A 16,112-nucleotide genomic window follows, 5' to 3' on the forward strand; every position below is an offset into this window, starting at 1 on the left:
CCCTGGCTGGGATGATTTAGTTGGGGATTGGTCCTGCTTTGAGCAGGGGTTTGGACTAGATGACCTCCTGGGGTCCCTTCCAACCCTGATATTCTATGATTCTGTGACTTGCTCAAGGGCACCGGAAGTCCGTGACGGAGCAGGACGTGACCACTGGGTTCCCATGTGCTCTAAAAACTGAGCCGTTCTTCCTCCTTGGAAGTGTGGGGGACAGGGACTGTGTGCTCTGCTCTGTGAAGGCACCTGGCAGAATGGAGCCCTGATCGCAGCTGGTCCCTGGGCACTCCAGTAATAAATATGATTATTAATAATAAGCGACTGACACACAGGACACCTGTGTTTTGTTGCATGTGACACTGTCACTGACAGGTTCTAATGGTTTTTAACTCCCAAACCTGGTGCTAAAGATGGTTTCTCATTGTGTCAATTAACTACCAAGCTGCTTAGAAGCCAACTCCCCGGGTAAAATAGAAACGCTAGCCCGTGCAGCCAGGAATCAGCAGTTGGTCTGTCCGGAGCCTGGTTGATCCCTAGCACAGCTTCTCCCACTGGAGCTAAAGGAAGCTTTGAGTACATTCAAATGCTGTCCTAGTTTCACTAAAACTAGGATTGAAACCCGTTTTCCTTAAACCGGCGCCAAAGGCCGTGCAGACTCTAAATGTGTCTGGATTCAGGTGTATTTCAGTTCAGCGTAAGTCACTTGGGAATTGATTTAAACGAACTCAAAGCCGGTCACTTCTCTAAACAGGTGCAAGTTAAAGCCTTGCAACCCTCTCGGACAGACAGGGCCTAAATTGTCCTCTGTAGGGACCAGCCACTAGAGGGCGTGATGCAGCTGTTTGCTAGACAGCAGGAGGAAGGCGGGAAGCAGGATTCCTGGGTTCTGTTCTGGGCCCTGGGAGGGGAGTGATGTCTAGTGGTTAGCCCAACAGTCACCCGTACATAGATCTGGCACATTCACTCTAAGCAGCAGTGTGGCTGAAACTCAGGTGCGTCGTATGAGCGACCTGGATTCTAATCCCAGTTCTACCAGGAATGCCCTTGTGTGTCCTCTCAGCGCGTTTATTGGGGAAAAGGGTCGTTTCCTGGAGCACGAGGCCTTGCTCGGGAGCCGGGAATGCGGCGGGCACAGAAACAAACAGGAGCACGTGGAGGGGAGCTTAGAACTCACGGTCTTCGCCGGCTGCTGCATCATCAGACCCTATTCAGAGCGAGCCCAGAGAACAGAACGCATGACAGTCGCATTCGGCTCAGGGCTCCCCCGATCGCTCGTGCCCATCAGTACGCCGGCTACCGGTCTCTCCCCTGCATGTGTCCGTTGCATCTGCTCCTACCACCGCTGGGCTGCATCTTCAGAAACATGCCTAGGCTGCAATTAGCCAGCTAGGCTGCCCTATATAGCGATCGGCCTTATAAACTCACAGTGCAACTTCCTACTTAGCCTGTCAGCGGTGTGGGGCAGGGACAGTGCCTGGCACAATGGGGTGCGGCTACCCCAGCACACCTAGTAATCTTTCATTTCGTTTGCATTGATCTTTGCCAGCACATGCACTCTAGCGAGGGGGGGGACGGACGCAGCTTATGCTGTTCCCGTGACCACTTGTGCTGAAGGGCAGCCTGTTGTGGGTTGGCCCACGACTGTGCTACATTGAAGAGGGTTGTAAGTCGCCGCTAAGATCCTTAATGGAGCCCTGCGGCTGAAATAATAGGGCCCGGCTCCTCACGAATCTAAATACCTTTGAGGATCGGGGCCTACGGGGGCCTCCGAGCAAACCCAGGCACGTGTCCTGCCCAAAAGAAAGGCACAGGTGGGCGGCGGGGCCATGCTTAATACAGAATGAAAGAGGGGTCGGGGCTTGAGCAATTTTTGGACGTTCATAACTGATATGGCAAGCCGGGGTGCCGGCGCTAAGAACTGCCAGGCCCAGAGGTGCAGGGGCTCAGTACCGATGAGGGGGTTCCCTGGCTCTAACTTTATGAGGGTTTCTGGGTCTGGGAAAGAGAGGCAGAAAAAGACCAGAAAGGGGAGAGGGGAGAAAGCAACAAGCAAGCAGCAGGCACAGCAGCTCTGGGAGCGTGGCCCGTGCAGAGGTCCAAACTCCATGGCCAGGTTCTGGAGCTAATGGATGGCCTCTGTATCTAGGGAGCCCAGGCCTTGTAGACCATCCTCCAGATGCCAAGCTGGGCACTCTTCCCCACAGGAGCCACTGTCTGCACCGCTGCCCCCCAAGTCACAACCTGGGGAAGAAACCAGGCCAGGGCATGGCTGCAGCCACGCTGGCCAAGCCAGAGAGTAGCCAGGGGAGCCTGCTCCAGGAGCTACAATCAAGTGGACAAGGAGGCAGATGCGGGGACGGGCGCCTGGATTTAGTTCGTGTGTTGGACTCGCTTTCTCACCCAGCCTTCCACTCTGTAAGGACATCACTGTCGTCTCCCTAGTGGCGCCGATCACCCTGGCGTGGTAACCGGCAGTAGCCCACTTGCCCAAGAGGCCATAGCACAGAGATCTGCTGTGGTGTGTGGCTCTGAGAAAGAGAGAGCTTTTGGGCAGAGTGGAGGCTAGAAAGGGGCTGGGAGTAAAGAAATTGCACCTTAGGTCTCCCACCAAAGACAACATTTGCAGCTGATCCAATCCTCTTTAGGGGGAGGGATAGCTCAGTGGTTTGAGCATTGGCCTGCTAAACCCAGGGTTGTGAGTTCAATCCTCAAGGGGGCCACTTAGGGATCTGGGGTAAAATCAGTACTTGGTCCTGCTAGTGGAGGCAGGGGGCTGGACTGGACTTGATGACCTTCCAAGGTCCCTTCCAGTTCTAGGAGATAGGGTAACTTTATTTATTAAATGGCCTCCTGTTGGCTATTGCTTTGTTCAGGGAAACAGGACTTTGTAAATAAACAATGGTGTCAAGGATACCCATCTTCAGCATGAGCAGCTCCTCCTAATGGAGGCAACTCACAGGGCCCCATATTTTGGCTAACTGCTCATGTCAAAAAGGGGGACCAGGTGCCAACTCATGCCAAGGCCCCTAGGTCTCCATTGAACTCTGAAAAATTGATAGCTGGCACCAGACTGGCTCGCCTGTGTTGGTATCGTTAAAATAGGTGGTAGAGTTAGAAGAATGTTAAAACTTTATGAAATGCTTGTAAATTGCTGCATGCGTTAATTTCACTCATGAATATTACCTTATAACACAGGATACAGCTTTTAAGTGTTTGCTCAGCAACTGTCAATCACCAAAGAGGAGAGATGCATGAACAAGTGTGAAATACTCTTTTCCTGCCCTAGAAAGGAGGCCCATCAACCCAGACAAACCCTCCTGGAAGGAACATCAGGGGACAAAAGACTTTGTTGATTGCTTTCCCCATCGCAGCCCCCTGCACCAAGAGGACATGTGTCACCGAATTCCTCCCACCAGCTGAATTTGCAACTCAAAGCAAAAGGAATAAAAGAGCCCCATCAAGGAGGGACTATCTCTTTAATGCTGCTCGGGGCAAGGATTACTAGACATAAGCAAGAGATCCCCAGTGCTTGGCCTGGGTTAGCACTAAAGGACACAGAGAGCTTGCTTCTTAGAGAAGCTTCTATTACTTTTGAAACTTAACGTTGGAACTCATCTGCGTGTATGTACGTTTACCTGCTTTAACCTTATAAATAACTCTGGGATTTTCTTTTCCTAGTTAATAAATCTTTAGATAGTTTGTTATAGGATCAGCTCCAAGCGTTGGTGGGAGACCTTTGGTGGGAGACCTAAGGTGCAATTGAGCAGGGAGAAGTGACTGCTCCTTTGGGATTGGGGAAAAAACCTGACTATTGCTGTGATTTCGGATGTAAGGGACCATCGATCACAAAGGCAGGCTCGCCTGGGTGACAAGACACAGCAGAGTGCCCACGGGGTGTCTGTGACTGCATGGGACAGATGTTACAGGGGCTGAGGAGTTTACACGTGATTGGTGAAATTGCAGTGTAGAACTCCCAGCCAATGTGGGGTTCGTGCCCCCGTTCCTGACACTCTGCCTGGCGCTGGCACTGACACTCTTGAGCTGCTGTAGGACAGCTTGACAAAGGTACCAAGCCCAACGAGGGATAAGGAAAACCCCACAGAGGACCTTGCAGGGTCCCCTGATTTCCCTTGTGCCCCAGGTTCTCTTGGCCCATGTGCTGCTTCTGCCTCCATCCCAACAAGAGAGTTTTGTTCCAACCTCAGAGTCACGCAGGGACCCCCAACTGGTGTATGAACAGCTGGGCAAACTCCCCTCCCCTCCCGTCCTTCAAAAGCGACCGAGAAGGAACACGAGAGCGATCTGGAGGTAGAAAATCACAACTGGATTCTAGGTCCCCTAGTACCTGTGCCCACTGCATGGGACCCCTGGCCTGGCCAGCCAGTGGCTACATATCACAGCCCTGCACCCCAGCACTGTGCCCCTGGCCACATGCCTAGCACATATCGCTGCCTCCTGGCTCAGCCTGCACACACCATGCTGCCTGTACCAGGGTTGCTGCCTCCTGAATACCCCCTCATGGCCAGGGGTGGCTCTGCAGCAGCTCTGCCTCAGTTTCCCTCCAAGGTTCCCAGAAATAATTTCCCAAGGCTTTCTCACTGCTACTCCTCGCCCCCGGCCTCGGGCAGGTTGAACGACATGAACAGTTCAGAACATTGCTCAGAGTCCCAAAATAAAGTCCCTCTCCGGCCCCCCGGTCCAAACGTTCATACTGTGTTCCAGCATTTCTGCCAGTCCTGGGGCTCTCCCCAGAGGCCATGGCCCAGCCCCGTCTAGAGGGAATCCTCATTCCCCCAAAGGCCAGGATCCAAAACTCTCCCTGAGTTATTGTCCCTCACGCTCAGACTGACCAGACGCCCTCTGCTACTTGCCTTACATCTCAGGATCCGCACCCAGCCTGCTCCAGGCTTGTTCTGACCTTTCTCTCCCTCGTTTCTTCCAGGCCAGATTGACTTATGGGGCCCTACTTCATTTCCCCACGCGGGGAAGGGAGTGAACAGTGTCCCAGGTGAGGCTGTGCTCTGGTAAAGGGCCAACCACCCCATGACGCCGCCTTCCGGAGGAACGGTGCCAGCGCTGTGTGCTGTCTCAAATCGCTGCCCCGCACCCCTGCTCAGAGCTAGGGCACCTGCTTTGTTCCCACCCGCTGTCCCAACGGGCATCACGTCTGCTCCAAGAGATCAGGCCGGGGAAAAAACGCAGGTGATTTGTCCTCAAGCGGGACCAGTCTGTGCTGGGATTCAAACCTGCTGCTAACAGGGGTGGGGGCTGGGGGTTAGGGTGGTATGTGATACCATCTGTCTTTCCCTGTTTCAAAACCGGGTTGATTAAAGTCCCATCCTGAGAAATGAATCCCTTACCGCTAGTGCTATCGCGTAAAACCAGGGCACCCTGCCAGCTGTGGTGCAGCAGAACCCAGGGCTGCCAGCTGCTGACTGCTGCCATCGCCCAGGCGCCAGTTTGAAGGGGGCTGCTGGCTGGGCAGTGGCAGGCGGCTGGGCTGTGGGTGTCGCTGCCCACAAGGGCCTTTCCTATGTTAATTAGCTCATCTCATTTGCATGAAGTGTGCCACCTGGAGCTGCACAAAAGGTGGCATCTCTGAAGATGGCAGCAGAATCCCCCCACCCCAGCTCTCTCCCTGGGGAAGGGCCAGCACACGCTCCCAGAGGAACAGGCGCAGCCCCCGAATCCCACCATCCCAGCTGGGCAGCACCTCCTGCCGCCAGGGTCCTGCCTGGGCACAGCTCTGCATTGCCTGCCCGTCAGTGCTTTTAGGGAGGGCAGTGGTGGACAAGGCCTCTGCCCCGTGGGCCCCTGAGGCCAGCAGGAGCGACAGTGTCCACCTGCGTGTCCATCTCCACCCGCCCGGCCAGCGCAGCACAAGCCAGCCCCTGAACGAGCGTGGGCTGGGTTGTGGTTCCCTGAGTAGGGCAAGGGAAGGGGCTGGCAGAGAGGATACCAGGCCCTGGTTGGTGGGGGCAGAGCTGGGATGACCAGGCACCTTCCCCTGCTGCAGCTGGCCAGCAGGAAGCAAACCCGCTACTGCCCTCCCCAGAGGTGGGCTCGTGGGGCCCAGCGTGGCCATGGGCCTGCACTGGGCAGTTGGAGGTGTAGCCCGCAGAGCCCTTCGCGGTTTGGTCTTGGCCTCCTGGGCGGTGCGTCTAGCCTCCATGCCGGTGCGATCAGTGGAGGGGCTGCTCTGGCCCAGCCCCCATGCACCAGAGCCACTGTTCTCTGGAGTGCTGGGAGACGGGGGGCAGGCTGAGGGATTTGGGGGGCTCTGGGGCTGAGAGAGAGAGATTATTCTGCTGAGCGGGGGCTCACTTTTCCAGGCAGCCTGGGTGAGGCTGTGTGTCTTGTCTCTTTAACTTGCATTCGGAAGCAGGTGGGAGAGTCCCAGGTAGACACTGGCTCCCTTCTTCCAGCAGAGCTTCGAGTTCAGTGCCAGAGGAAGGAGCAGCGTCAGGGCATTTAAACCGGGCTGAATTAGTGAGCCAGTGCGGGGATGGGCAGGGCAGGGTTCGCTCACAGGCTGGTGCTGACCCCCGGCAGCCAGAGTGCACAGGGAGCCCTGCCAGACAGGCAGGCAGGCAGCTGGCACCGCTGTTGCCATGGGCACCGGGGGTGGCTGTGGGGGCTGCACAGAGCCCCCTTATATTTGTGCTTTCGTTTGCCAGAAATTGTCACTCAGCTCCTGGGAGACAGAGGCAGCTGCAGCCCGAGCTGAGTGTCACCCTGGGGATGGCGGTGTCGAGGACACCGCAGGTGCAGGCCCCATGGACCCTGCCTGGGTGGGGATCACCCAGGGAGTGAGAAACCAAGCCAGTGTGAAATAATGGTGCTGGGGGACCCTTTCCCTGCTCGGTGCCGGAGCCGTCAGTCCCTCCCCAGGCACCGCCCAGCTCTACCTGGCATCCCCTTGACTCCGGTTTCCTCCCGTCACCCCTTCATCGCCACTCTCTGCATCTCCTCTGAGGGCGCTTTCCCTCTGCAGCCTGTGTCCTTCTCTCCTCCTGGCTCCCCTGCCCCAGCCACCCTGCTAACTCCAGCTGCCACCACAGCCCCACTGGGGTTGCATTAAGACCTCTGCTGACTCCCTGCTTCCCATATGCTATGGGAATGTAGGACTGCAGAACCCCAATCTCCCCCCCACCCCGCAGCCACCATGGAAATGCTGTCAGTTCCAGTCTCCTCACGCCATCCGGGTGACCTGGAAAAGCCCCCCAAAGCCTGACACCCCCCAGGCCGGGGGCTGCATCCCCAGCCCGGCAGGAAAACTCACGGTAGGAAGCTGCAACATTGACCTCATTAATTGCGAAGGGGCAGCTCAGTGAACCCGCAGCAATCGGTGCCCACGCTGGTGCTGCCACATGCAGAGGATCTCTTCTGCCCTGAATCCCAAGCCCCACATTCCCGGGGGCCCCTCTGCTCCCTGCCACCCCCCCCCCGGACAGCGGAAATCTACAGGCCCCCAGCTCCAACCATCCCCATTACCCAAAGCCCCCTTCCCCTGCAGTTCCAGGGCCCCGGCCACGTCTTAGGGGCTCGTTAGCTGTCATTTCCAGGCCCACATCTCGTCCTATTTCCAGGGCTGGGCCTTGGGGCTGGCACCAGGGGAGGCCAGTGCTGGAGACTTGGTGCCTCCTGGGGGCCCTGGCGGGACGCAGCAAAGGGATGGCAGGAATGAATCCCTTGGCACCACTCCCCTTTTAGGGAGCTCCACCTTGGGAACCCCCTTCTGTCCACATCTGCCACCCCAGGCCCTGGTCTCACCCCCAGGTTCCAGGCCAAGCCAACTGCTTGAGGGTGGGTTTGTGGAAGCGATGCACAATCCGGCTTTAAGCAGAAGCCGAGATGCAGGGGTAGCATTGGCCAGGGGCTCAGGCCCAGGAGTTCCTCCCATGCTGAGGAACTTGCTGCATTTCTTGCATGTTTCTCCCCTAGCCCCGGGAGGTTCTTCGAGCCTTCCACCAAGGACCCGTCAGCCCCCGGGGTCGATACCTCACCACTGCCCCCACCCAGGCCCGCTCCCTGGATCCCCTGGGAGAGAAAGGGAGAGACCGGGGGGCTCTCTTCTGTACCCAGTGTCCTCTTTCTGCCCTGTACCATGGTGCCCCCATCCTTCAGGCTTCACCCCACTCTTCTCCATAGCCCCAAATGCTAAGCGGACGGGCTTAAGTTGTGCTTCCTAGTTACGAGTGCGAGTTCTGGTGATTAGCCAGCCGCTTGCCTGCACCCTTGCTGCCAGGTGGAAAGTGCCAGGGAGGAACAGCTTCGAGGCGGGGGTGAGACCAGCTCTCTCCCACTCCCAAAGAGCCCGGCTCCCCCACCGCCATGCCTTTGGCTGGCCGAAGGAACATTCGCCTTCCCAGAGCAGCTGACGTGGCTCAAGCAAGTCGGCCTCTCGCTCCCGTTTGCGGCATGTCTCTTCCCTTGGCTCTCCATTAGCACGGGAACATTGGTGTGAAAACAGGATCTCTCTTCCTGGAGCGCACTGCTGCTCACGGGCCACGTCAGCGTGAGTCAGGCTTCGGCGGAGGCCAAGGGCTGGTCGCTGGCTCCTAGCTGAGAGCAGCCATGGCCCCTGGGAAGGGGTGGGGGGGTACTAGGAGGCTGGCTTCTGCTTATTGAAAGGAAGATCAAGAGGTGACGTGAGCACAGTGTCTGAGTACCTTCGCGGGGAGAAAGTCCCGGCATTAAAGGGCTCTTGCGTCTCGGGGAGAAAGGCAGACCAAAACCCACCGGCTGGAGCTGAAACAAGGCCAGTTCCGATCAGAAATGGGGCAGCCTCTTAGCAGCAGGGGTGACTGACCCCTGGAACAATCTCCCACAGGACACGGGGGAGTCTGTCTGCAAGACGTGACAGTCCAACCAGGCTGCTGGGCTCACTCCAGGAGTAAGCGGGTGACATTTCAGGGCCTGTGAGCTACGGGACGTCGCACTAGATGAGCACAATCGATGAAGCCCTGGGAGAGGCGGGAAGCAAAGGGAACAGAAAGAGCGAAAGTCACGCTGGCTCCTGGCGCATTCCATGCTCTGTGCACGGTGCTGGCACTCACGGGCCTGGCTCCTCATTGGCCCAGGGACGTTCCCCTGGGCACCCAGTCAGCCCTGACCATTCCCCTCTCTGCAGAGCTGCACGTGGGTCTCCTCGGACCAGGCCACCCGGCGCACAAGGGAATGAGCCACTAGTAAGGAAGAGCCACTTCTGTAGCCAACTCCCGCTCACTCCCCAACCAGTGACAGGGCCACTCCCCACAGCCTGAAATGCCCCCTCTGTTCCTCACCAACCTCCCCCCAGGGAGGGCTTCTCCTCCCCACACTGCCATGCCATCCACCCCTCCTCCCCATGCCCAGCTGGCTGGACTCTCAGCTGCCCAGGGAACAGCAGGCGGCTGCAAAAAGGAAGCAGCTGGTGGGAAGATGTGGGTCAGGGCTAAAGGGTTAATCCAGCAGCCATGTGGAAAACATCACACACCTTAGCCCTAGCTCCCTGCTGAATGGCAGAGCGTCTCCTCGCCCCCAGAGGGATCTAGCCAACTCCAGTTCTTTCCTCCAGGGGTGGTTTAGCCTCCAGGTTTAGCCCTGGCTGCTGGGCACTGTTCTGCTTCGTAGCTCGGCTCCAAGCGCTGCCCTTGCCGGGTGAATCCAGGGAGCAACCCTAAGGCAAGGCCCAGCTGGAGCCTTGACTCTTTCCCAGTGACCTTGTCCCAGAAAAGCAGCAGGAGGCCGGATCCAGCCCAACGCATGTCCCCGGGCGGGTTGTGGGGGGGATGTCCTCACACTGAGTCACATACGTGTGCACACAGTTGCTCGGATATAAACATGTTTATTGCAAAAGAAGAGGGAGGTGGACAAATCCGAGCGCAGCCACATGTGGCGGCCACGGGGTGCCCGGCGCTGGCTCCCGGGTGCTGACTGCTTCCCTGCTAGCCTCCGAGGGGCTCCCTGAGCCAGCAGAGTCATACTGCAAGAATGAAGCAGGCTGCGCCCACCGCAGCACGGGCAGCTGGAGACGCTTGGCCTGTGGGCCACCCTGGCCTGGAAGAGACCCGCAGAAGAGGAGACAAGGAAGAACAAAGCGAGAATAACCACTAGGTAACCTCCAGGCTGAGGGAGAGGAGCTACACGTACTGACCCAACCGGGCCTAAAGGAGTGGGGGGGCCAGCCAGCAGAACACATGGGCTGGGCTACTTTAAACAGGCAGAGGAACTGAGTTACCCCAGGAGGAGACCCAGCTGTGATGGAGAGAGGGCAGAGAGTCTAGGCCAAGGGGCTCTTCTAGGGGGTGGCCCCCAGGCACTGACGGAAAGGGGGTGTCAATCCCAGCCTGAGCTCCTAGGCTGACGTCCTGTGGGGCACACGCACCCAGGCTGGCTGGGCTGCTCCGCTCACACTGGGGCGGGAGCAGGGATAAGCCAGCAGGACGTGGGGAACGGGCTGCAGGGCAGAGTAGGCTGAGCTGGGCTCACCCAGGGTGCTAGCCTAGCAGCACAAGTAGCAGAGCTGCAGTTGCCCATGGCTAGTGACCAGCGCTATCCAAATACATGGCTATGGGGAGAGCTGCAAGCCCCCACCTGCCGCAATCGGGCCCTGCGAGGGGAGGGGGGGGGTCCAGGGGTGCTCCGTGTAGACCACAGCATCTGTGTTTTGACATCACCCTTAAAAACAACACTAATTTGGCCAAAAAAAATCCCAGCTCACACATGCTCAGTAGAGACTTCTTAGAGCGTAGCAGTTAAATTCCCCCCAAGCTGAGCAGCACTGCAAGTGCAGCTCGGAGCCGTGTCCGGTCCGTGCGCCTGAGCTCAGAGCAGAGAGACTCTCGCCTGTGCTCTCAGGCTACGTCTACACTGCAGCGGGACTCGAGCGAGCAAACCAGTGTGGCCTTGGTGCCTGGGGCTCTCAGGCCCAACTCTGCTGGAGCTGCCGTGCCCACCCGGCTCATTTTAGCGCAACAGACCTGTGCTTGAGCCGCTCGACGTGTCGACCTGGCTTGGGAGGCTTGCTCCCAGCTGCAGTGTAGACACACCCGTCATGACCCCAAGGGCTGGGCTCCCGCAGCATGGAGGAGGAAGCTACCCAATGGATATGGAGAGGGGACAAGTGCCAGACCAGCAGGGGGCAACAGATTGGCATAAGGAGCCAAAGGTTGGTGCCAACGGGGAGGGAAGGGAAAGTGGGCCTAGGGATTTGAGTAGACTAGGGGCCAGGGAGGGACTGGAAGTCAGTAGGTTGAGCAGGGGAAGATTGCAAAGGGACATGGAGCTGGGGGTGCAGGGGACTGGCTGGGCAGGAGAGAGAGAGAGGGAGATCTGACGATGCAGGGGGAGAACGGGTATCAGCTGGGCAGAGATTAGGACAAGAAGCCTGCGGGGGGGGGGGGGGGGGGGGCACAGCTTGGGACTGGGTGCCAGTGGGGAGGGGGCAACTAGAGATCATGGAGGGGGAAGAGAGAACAGATAAGGAGTTGGGAGGAAGGGCAACTGGGACTGGCCAGGCAAAGAGCCGGGAATAGACGGGGAGTTGGAGGCAGACGAGAACTGGTTGGGCCCAGAGCCTGGGGCTGTAATAGGAAGCCTGAAGAGGGAAGATTGGATTGGCTAGGTGAGGAGAGCGGGACCAGGGGCAGGGAAGAGCCAGGTTGGAACAAGGCCAGTTTGGAAGGGACAGAGCAGGAGTCAGGCTTGGGAGGCAAAATAAGTTGTGCCCACAATATTCCTCTCCCGCGCCTGGAACCCAGGAGTCCTGAGTCTCACCATTCCTCCACTGTCAGCAAATAGCTGTAAAACCCACTGGCAGAGCATCCCATCCTCTTCTCGTGCTGGTCCACAGCGAGGATGACAACCTACTACTGCTATCAGTCGGTCAGTTAGCTCAAGCAGCAGAGGTCTGGGGGCAGGATCTACAGGTTTCAACCCTGCTGATGATCCACGGGGTCCCAATAGGATTCCACATGCTGGAATTCCTGTTGGGTTTGTTTCCAGCTTATTCTTTTAAGACCCTAGGAAGTTACACCACACAACTAGGTGCAAGGAACATGATTAAGTCTGCAAATCAAAAGCTAGGAAATGCCCAAATGAAGGTTGCCTAGACAACCTTAATTCACCCTGTGTGCGCGCCCATTAGGATACAGCCTTTAAGGACACGGTCACATGCTATTATTTCTGAGTCCCCTCTGGGGCTCGCTGCTACAGCAGGCAGTGGCAGCCTGCAGGTGGCCAGGTTTCCAGGCTCTGACCCGCTTGGGAGAAAGGTGGGGCATCAGTGTGGGTTCTTGGCGATGGAGAGGACACAGGATGCAGCACAGAGGGTGACCTGGATGGGTCTGAGCACTTGGCTTTAACGCCTTCAGAGGGGAGCGTCTGCAGACCAGTCCCACCATATCTTGCGTTAACAGTGCTGGCCACTACGCTGGCTAGACAGACACCCGCTAGCTCTGCTCACCCGCCACACAGCCCCCTTTATCGTGAGACCTTGAGCAGAGGGAGGCCGTAGCTCCCAGGCTGGGAGACTCGCTCCGAGCTGTAGCGTAGACACCCCCTCAGTAGCTGGGGACACGATACTCCATAAAGCGGCCACTAGTTTTGGGTGCCCAATGAGATGCCCCTAGGGCTCGGTTTTCAGACTCCCAAGCCAAGCAAGGACAGCGGGAGCTGCAGGCACTTGCTGCCTCTGGAAATCAGCCCCCAGGTGCTTTAGGCACCCAAAGCTGGGCTGACTTCACAATGTGAGCCCTAGGGGGTTGTGTATATCAGCTTATCTTTGCAAAGGCAGGCACAGGGCAGGCCTGGCCTCTCGCTCTCTGCCAGAGCCAAAACCTTGTTAATATAACCAGCAACTCACAGCACCCCAGCTGCCACGGCCAACGGAGAACTGGCCGCCTGCGGATAGACCCATGGGCGCAGAGGGCAGAGTGCCACACTTGGGCCCGTGCCCAGGCTGCATGGAACACTTTGCGGGTGTATAGCGCTTGGAGCATGGCATGGTCTGTGCCATCTCCGCTACCAGGTGTCTGCGGCTGCAGCTTTTCCCTCCCGCTGCCAGCGCGCTGGGGCTCTGAACACGGTGCAGCTCGGTTAGATACGGCCACCACAGATTGGCAACTTTTCAATGGGGGCAGCGCTGCCATCTCAGAGGGTCAGGCACTGGGGGCTGGGGCGGGCTCCCCAAAAGCAAGAAAGACAAACTTCAAAGTCACCTCAACAAGCATCATCTATTCCTGAAAAACAACAGCCGTCCATGCCCCCCCACCCCGAGCAGCAACCGGGGCCATCGTCAGTGAGAGAAAGGGAAATGCTACCAGCAGCCGCTGGTTGCCGTGGTGACAGAGGACGTAGTTCTGCATTTGCTAGGCTTGCCCCACATGCATCTCAAACGCGCCAAGCTGGCATTCCCCCCTCCCCCCAAACCACACCCCCACCCCAGCCGGTTGGCGGCTGGCTGTTGGCAAACAGCCCCCGGTGGCAGCACCAGGATAAAGGGGCGGCTGGACATCACTCATGGGAGCAGGCAGAGGGGGAAGCCCAGGCTTTGCCCCCGTACTAGCTGGTTACACACAGTGGCGCTGGCCTTGGCCTCCAATCCCAAGCGTGGATGGTGATTTTCCCTTCCTCGCTGGGCGTCGTCAAAACTGCACGGCCCCAGGGGAGATGTTGAACATGGCGGGGTCGAACTTCTGGCCCCGGAACGGGGAGCCTTCCACGTCCCAGCCCTTCTTCAGCATCTCATGCACCTTCTGAAAACGCAACGCACTAGAGTCAAGTCTACTGAGGGGAAACACAGCTGACGGAGACACAGTCCCACCCCCCAGGCTGGTCTCAATGCCCCACCGATCTCTGCCATTCCCCAGCCGGGGTCCACCACCCCTTCTCCTCAATCGAGTGCCTCAAAACCCTCAGGCTTTACAGCTGTCGCCAAGAAATGAGTTTAAGGAACCCCTAAGCCAGCTCCATGCCCGGCCTTCCCAGGGAGTGGCTAAGCTCAGGGTCTGTGCCAAAGAACAGAGAACAAAGAGGCACTGGCTCATTTCCCAGAGAGCTTTGCACTTCAATACCAAGCTGAAAGGCGCCTCCTGCTCTGGTCTCTCCACCTCACAGAGCCACCGAGCTGGGCTCCATGACAGACCTGCACCCAAGCCCTGTCCTGGGGCAGTGAGATGGCGCTCAAACAGCTCCCCCTCCGCTCCTGATAACAGCCACCCTGCTGGACCACTGCTGCTACGGGAGAGCGAGTGGGAGCCAACTCTGCACTGGTGGCTGCTTGCTATCAGCAGGGCCTGGGCCACTGGGACGACGGGAGACACCAGCTTTGCTTTGTGGTAATGCAAAGCCATTGGCCAGCCTGTGGAGTCTAGGATCCCTGGGTATTGGGGGAAGGCAGCAGAAGTGATGTGTCCCTTTTTAACCTTCAGATGGCAGGACACGGACCGTTCCTGGCCACCCTCAGCAATCTTGGCCGTTTCACCTGCAGGCTCAGCTACTGGACAGACAGCAGAAGCCAGGCTGGCCGTTACCTGCTTGCTTCCGGGTGCAGCTCAGCAGGTTAGGAATGAATGATCTTGGACCTGCATACCTGGACGATTGCCTCTCCTCCATGCCCGGCTGTGACGGACAAGACCCCCTCTTGCTATCAGTCCTTGCCTAGCTCTCTCCAGAGCGGCCGGCAGGGCTCTCAGAGGACTGCGGACTATGGAACGCACGGCGGGTGGGCCACGAGGACTGGGCACTGATGACTTGCAGGGTACGGCGTGAGGCTCACCTGCACAGGAGGGTGTGGGGAATACGATGCTTGCTGAGGGCCAACGGGGTGTGTGTGTGATGGAGAACTCAGCATTGCCACACAGGACACAAGGTCCAGGCAACGAATGGCTCCCCTGGGTGCACATCAGAGTATGCAGTCATTTACACTAACAAAAATTCAATGGCAGGCAAGATGGTGGAGCTCAGCTCCCTGGAGCTGGCTCATGGAGCGGGATCCGTTCAAGTCAGAGCAGCTGGGGCCCTTCAGGGAGTCAGGGTAGGTCTACAGCTCCTGGCAGTCACAATGGGCAAGAGGAGGGACAGCGCTTGCTGCTAAGTCCCTACTCAGTCCAGCCGGCCGCAGCCATCCCCTAGCGCCTGGGGCGCGGAGTCAGAATAAAGCGATCAGCAAGGATCTGCCCAGCCAGCGGCATCCCACTTCCCCGCAAGCTGCGAAGGACCTACCAGCTCATGGCTCTGGGGCTTGCCCTGCAGTTTCTGGTGGTAGTCGAAGGTCAGCCTGTCCAGCACGGCGTGCTCCTCTTCGTCCACCGTGGCCATCGAACGCTCCTTGTTGATCTTATCGATGTCTATCGGCTCCTCTCCCTCCAGGATGGCACTCCACCAGTACTCCCCCACCTTGTTCAGGTTGATCTGGGGACACAAAGCAAGCAAGAGACAAGGTGCAGCCCAGCAAGCAAGAGACAAGGTGCAGCCAGCCAGCCAGGCCTGGGGCCGGAGGGGAGCCCAGACCAGGAGTCACCGCTCTAGGCAAGAAATGAGGTCTCCCAACAGAGCGTCAGGGCCTGTAGGAAGCAGGAGCAGTGGAGCTTGCCCAGAAGCAGCAGCTGTAAAAGCTCCTCAACAGCATTTCACTGGCTCCGCTTTAACCCCAACGAATCAACAGGCTGGCAGCTCCCAGTCAAGGGGGGCAAAATAAATATAGAGCAACAGAAGTTCTACTGCAACCAGAGAGTGTCAATACACACAAGGAAATCAAATTAAACGATTGTTCCAAACAGCTCCCTGCCCCCAGAAATCTTTGGGCTAACCTACATTTATCACCCACCACTGACCCCCTCACCTGCACCCTGCCCACTAACCTGCTACCATGGGGCTACTGCTGGCATCCCAAACTGCTCAGTGGCTGCAGACCAAACCCAGCCCACGCTGTGTGCCTGACTTCCTCCTTTCCCTCCCAAACACGGAATTTAGCTCCCAAAGATAGACCGGCCCAAGGCTCAGGAGACGGACTACTTGGCATTTGACAATGGCCCCCAAGGGTTCGAAATGGGTACTATATATAGCTAGAAAGGGGAGAGTCTAGCTTTCCGGTGGGGTCACAGGACAATGGATTCACACCCCGGCCATTA

At 57.8% G+C, this 16,112-nt stretch overlaps 1 protein-coding gene across 1 annotated transcript in view; it reads right to left on the minus strand.

Moving 5' to 3' along the window:
* Positions 1-13,195: 13,195 nt before the first annotated feature.
* NUDCD3 (NudC domain containing 3) overlaps positions 13,196-16,112 on the minus strand; it is a 54,436-nt gene continuing 51,519 nt past the window's right edge. Inside the window, exons 5-6 of the mRNA XM_054018221.1 lie at positions 15,205-15,393; positions 13,196-13,736 (exon numbers count right to left, since the gene is read on the minus strand). Coding sequence (XP_053874196.1) covers positions 13,626-13,736; positions 15,205-15,393 — 300 coding nt within the window. The 3' untranslated portion in view covers positions 13,196-13,625. The remainder of the gene's footprint in view (positions 13,737-15,204; positions 15,394-16,112) is intronic.

The sequence above is a fragment of the Malaclemys terrapin genome, chromosome 2 (genome assembly GCF_027887155.1).
Source record: "Malaclemys terrapin pileata isolate rMalTer1 chromosome 2, rMalTer1.hap1, whole genome shotgun sequence".
NCBI lineage: Eukaryota > Metazoa > Chordata > Testudines > Emydidae > Malaclemys > Malaclemys terrapin.